This window comes from Nicotiana attenuata, chromosome 6, assembly GCF_001879085.1.
Source record: "Nicotiana attenuata strain UT chromosome 6, NIATTr2, whole genome shotgun sequence".
NCBI classification, from domain to species: domain Eukaryota; kingdom Viridiplantae; phylum Streptophyta; class Magnoliopsida; order Solanales; family Solanaceae; genus Nicotiana; species Nicotiana attenuata.
Genome location: NC_031994.1, coordinates 95,836,061 through 95,841,327, shown reverse-complemented (window position 1 = coordinate 95,841,327; position 5,267 = coordinate 95,836,061). Strand labels below are relative to the sequence as shown.

At 35.4% G+C, this 5,267-nt stretch overlaps 2 protein-coding genes across 2 annotated transcripts; both read left to right on the top strand.

The window, feature by feature from the left end:
• On the top strand, window positions 574-945 carry LOC109228132 (pre-mRNA polyadenylation factor FIP1-like). Its single transcript, XM_019393311.1, has one exon. It carries the CDS (start codon window positions 574-576, stop codon window positions 943-945), a length of 372 nt encoding a protein of 123 aa, XP_019248856.1.
• LOC109228131 (integumentary mucin A.1-like) lies at window positions 3,727-4,101 on the top strand. The gene has a single exon (XM_019393310.1). The coding sequence runs from the start codon at window positions 3,727-3,729 to the stop codon at window positions 4,099-4,101; it is 375 nt and encodes a 124-aa protein (XP_019248855.1).

Sequence of the window (5,267 nt, the reverse complement as noted above, 5' to 3'; positions counted from 1 at the left end):
AAAAATACATTTTCACTTTTACTTGTCCGCTACACTAAATCAAGCGAAAGACAATCTTTTTTTTTCCTGTTTTACCCTTATAATTAACTACTCATTCCCCAAATCTTTTCCAAAGACTTTTGAAAATGTTATCATTAGTATAGGTAAAATTATAAAATATATACTTTATTTTTTTTAAAGAGAGTGCAAAGTCAAAAATAGATAACTAAAAGTGAACGGAGGGAGTATATGGCTTATAAAACTCCGTTTTCTTCTTTTTGGTGGGGAAGGATTATGTTGAACTAATTGTTCACCAAATATGGTTGAGCGCAAACTTCATCTATGCACTACTTTAAGAAAACTTCATGACTTAAAAAGCTATCTGTACCCTCAAACCAACATATATTTGTGAAGGTGAACTAACAATGGAGTAGTCCCCATGCCTCCACACCCAACATCACACCAAATCCATGTAATCCCTCAAAAACTTCCCCTATACATACATACCCTTTTGTGATGATCAAACTCAACTCAAGTCAAAACACAATTTATTATCTCCTTGTAAAACAAAGCAACCTCGCAAATTATATAACAATGGCTGCTTCCAACAATTGTTCAATGCTCTTCTTGATCATAGCATTATTGTCCTTATCAAGCGTCAGCACAAGTCATGGTGCTCGTAGCCTACTACAACTTCCCAACTTGCCAACAATCCCATCATTGCCTCAGCTAACAATGCCACAGCTGCCTACATTTCCAAACTTGCCAACTGCAGTTACATTGCCACCATTGCCAAGTGCTGGATCTTTGCCAACTCTTCCAACTGCTACACCTAATTTACCATCTTTGCCTACTTTGCCCTCTGTACCAAAGATGACTTTACCACCAATGCCTGCCAATATTCCTCTTCTCAAAATGCCGTCATTTCCTACCATTCCTACACTTGCAACTCCTCCATCCAACTGATCTTGCGGCTTCCAACATTTTCATGTCTTACCCTATGGTCTCTGCCGTTTGATTTTTTTTTTCCCCGTTTTCTCTGTTGTTGTTTTTATTTTTTGAGTGATTCTTAACGATATGCATGGTATCATTTATATATACTCTCCGAGTCTTATACGTTGTCATTGCAAAGTAACCTTTGTATTAATGCCACACAATTGTCTATTATTGATTTATGTGCAGTTCTCGTATCTCCGGTACATGTGAAGATAATTAAACTCCACAAAAAACAAAAACAAAAAAAATACTTTCACAAGGTCATTTTTAGTAGAACAGTGGCCTACCAATAGTGCACTTTTGAAGTCACACTCAGAAAGAGATATAATACAAAATAATTAAACACTGGTAAATCCTGTAACAGAGATACCCCGACAAGCAGTGCACTACCTTAATATCGACCTGAATAAATTTACAATAACAATCCAGTAAAATTCTACAAGTGGAGTGATCTGGAGAGGGCATGTGTATTCACTAGCGTACGCGGGAATTTTTGTAAGCGGTCTCACCATTTTAGACGTGAACAAATAAAAAAATTACTGTAATAATATCATATTTAAAAAAACAATCAAGAAAAAGAAATAACACAACTTACAATGTGTGTTGTCCTTGCTTAGAAATCTTGAGGCATTGACCGGATAAGCTAGACGCCTCTTCGTGACAAGTGGTGTCACTTATTTAATATTAGCGTTTTCCTTGTTTTATCATTTGAATTATATATAAATAATTAGTAAAGATTTGTGACGTAGTGGAGTCACGTGACACCACTTGGGCTAAGCTAACTCCGCCCCTGTGTGTACTTAAACCTCCCCTATCCTGGAGGAGTAGAGAAGGTGTTTCCGATAGACCCTCGGCTCAAGAAGATGAAAAAAGATAATAGATCAACAACAACAACAGCCAGACAGATAATACTAGCATCGTTAGGACCAGAAAATAAATGGAAGAACACTGACAAAAACCAGTAATAATGGCACGGTACTATGAAAACGAAAAAATAGCCTGAATAAATTTAGAAATCATAAATTCTGATGCAATGGACAATGGTTTATGCCAATTAATGAGCGATACATATATATAAATAGGACTCTCTGTATATACATGAAAACCAGCCAATTACCATAGCAACAAATCAATGCAAATTATCTTCATTTCAATCAAATACTTGGGATCTTTTCTTACACTGCATTCATTTACTAACTTTCTTACAGCGTATGTGATTGTTGTTATAAGGATGCTTTCAAGAAGTAAGCCGTTCTTGTTCAACATTTTTGGAATGTACTATGCTAGAAATTCCAAATAAGACCATGACTAGAATAAAAGTAATTAATCAGCTCTAATTAACTCTGCCTCTGCATATTATATTGAAAAGCAGTGTATTTGCATTAGTTTACATTCCTCCAAAATGAAGTTTGAATATATTGATTTTCTAATCCAAAAATCGATCCATGTGAAAAAAGAATATGCATAGCCCTATGAGCTTGCGTACATTGCATGTCCCAAGTCTGAATAAAGGAGGAGGATTATGATGGACTAACTGACAGCCAGGGGTGGATTTAGGGAGCGGACGGGGTTACCTGAACCCCCGAAAAATAAGACAAATATATTTTTTACCTCTATATATTATGTTTTGAATCCCCTTGACATATACCAAAAGCATAGCTTACTGGTCAAGGGGGTTCAAAACATTTACGAGGTCACTAGTTCAATTCCACTAGCTACAATCTTTTTAAATTTTTAACTTTTTTTTTTTGAACCCCCTTAGCGGAAATCCTTCCTCCACCACTGCTGACATCATAAAGCTAGTCAATTCGTAATGACTCCTCCTAATACAGATATAGTTGAGACGTACTCAAATTTGTACTAGTTGTTGTCAATAAATAGGAGTAAATCACCCCCTAATCTTGGTTCCCCTTGTTTAAAGAAAGGAATTAAATTGAGGAGATCAGGAGCAGGATACGAATATCGAGCAGATGTTCAAATGTTATATATCTAAATTCATTAATTTTCATCATAATAATAACTTCTAGGAGATGGCTAGTTCAAGTTATGTTAAATAATAAAATCTGATTTTGGAAAAACAACATCATTATGGGAATGTACAGGCGGTAGAAAAAATATGTCAATGCATTGGAATATAATATGCTATAAGTGAATATTTGAGACAAGAAATGAACCCTAATTTTTACTTCTTAACAATAGGTAAAAAACACAGAGATTTGCTTAATCTAGTAGGAAGAATACTTAAGAGTTTAGTATTACTAGTTTTAACTTCCTAACAAGCATATTAATACTTCCAAGTTCAACATTACACGTGGAAAAGTGTTAGACTTCACAATATTGTTGAGCTGATTGGTCATTTGACCATCATTAGGCAAGCAAACATTTCCATAGTGCCAACCAATACACAACTATTAGTTTAAAATTATAAATAAATGATTTCATCAATTAGTATTGTATAAATTGTCAACCAAATATGGTTGATCCAAATTTCATCTATACCTAACTACTTTTTCAGAAAACTTCTTGACTTGAAAGCTGGTGCATTTTTCTCAAGTCAAAATTCAAGAAGGTTAAGTAACAGTAGAATTTTAGAATTTAAGCATATGCAACATCTCACCAAATCCTCATCGACCCTCAAGAACTTTCCCTATATATACCCTTTAGAGATGATCAAACAAAACACAACTGAATTTGCTAGGAACACAAAGAAATCTAGCAAACTAAGTCAAAACACACATACTCCTATTGACAATGGCTTCCTCCAGCAACTACACAATCCTTTTCTTGATCATTTCATTATTGTCCTTATCAAGCATAAGCACAACCCGTGCTGCTCGCGGCCTACTGCAACTTCCAAACTTGCCTACAATCCCATCATTGCCTCAGCCAACAATGCCAAAATTGCCCACTATTCCCAACTTGCCAACTGCAGCCACATTGCCACCATTGCCAAGTATTGCATCTTTGCCAACTCTTCCAACAACTACACCTAATTTACCATCTTTGCCTACTTTGCCCTCTGTCGTCCCAAAGATGACTCTGCCACCAATGCCTGCCAATATTCCTCTTCCAAGCATTCCCGCAATTCCAACCATTCCTACACTTGCAACTCCTCCATCCAACTGATCATCTTGCGGCTTCTAATATTTTTCATGTTTTATCCTATATGGTGTTTACCATTTGACGTTCTTTTTCCTTTTTCCTTTTTCCGTTTGTCGTTTTGATCCTTTGAGTGATTCTTAACGATATGTATAATGTATTGTATCATTTATACTCTTTGAGTGTTATACAATGATTGTGCACTAGCTAGATTTGTATCAATGTCATGCAGTAGTCTATTATTGATGTGTATTTCTCCAGTATATGTGAAGGTAATTAAACTCCAGCAGAAAAAATATAATTTGACAAGCTTGGTCATTTTTAGTAGAACAGTGGCGTACAAATAATCCACATTTGAAGATTAGGTAATAATACACGATTTAACACGACTTAAAAAGTTACACTCAGAAAGAGATATAATACAAAATACAACACTGATAAATCATATAACAGAGACCCCCGAACTTGCAGTACACTACTTAAACATCAGCTACATCATTTATGATTAAATTTAGAAATAATGAATTGTGATGCAATGGGTAATGGTTTATGCCTAATAGCGAGCGGCATTGTTGGATGTGCGAACAGAGTCTCACATTAGTTGCTGAAAAGAAAAAGAAGTTACATATAAATGTGTCGGGATACTCTTAATAACGTGAGGTCTTTTGAGTAAAACCATGCGAATTTGTAAAGCGGACAATATATTGTAAAGAATATCATGCATTGGGATGGTTTGGCCTAATACCATGCACGTATACAAAATGGATTCTGTGTATCGTTGTATAGAGATGAAATTCAGCCAATTATCGTAGCAACAAATCAATATAATCTGCACTTCAATCAAATACTTTGAATCTTTTCTCATACTGCATCCGTTTATTAACTTCCTTACAGCTTTTTCTAAACATGTCCTTAGACCTTTTTTTTTTATTCTTTTATTTTTTTTAAACCATTCACCCGGGTTATGCTGGCCCGAGGTGATGGGGGGTTTGGCATTATCCCCTACCTCGTATATAGATTGAAAAAATAAGTACAATAGAGGGGGACTAATACCTAACCTCCAGAAGACAAATATTAAAAGAGATTATTGATGGTCTAGGACCTGGTGCGCATAACACCTTACAAAAGGGGCTGCATTGTTAGTAAAGATAATCAAAAGCAGCCCTTCTCAATAGATTATGGAGGTTCAAAGT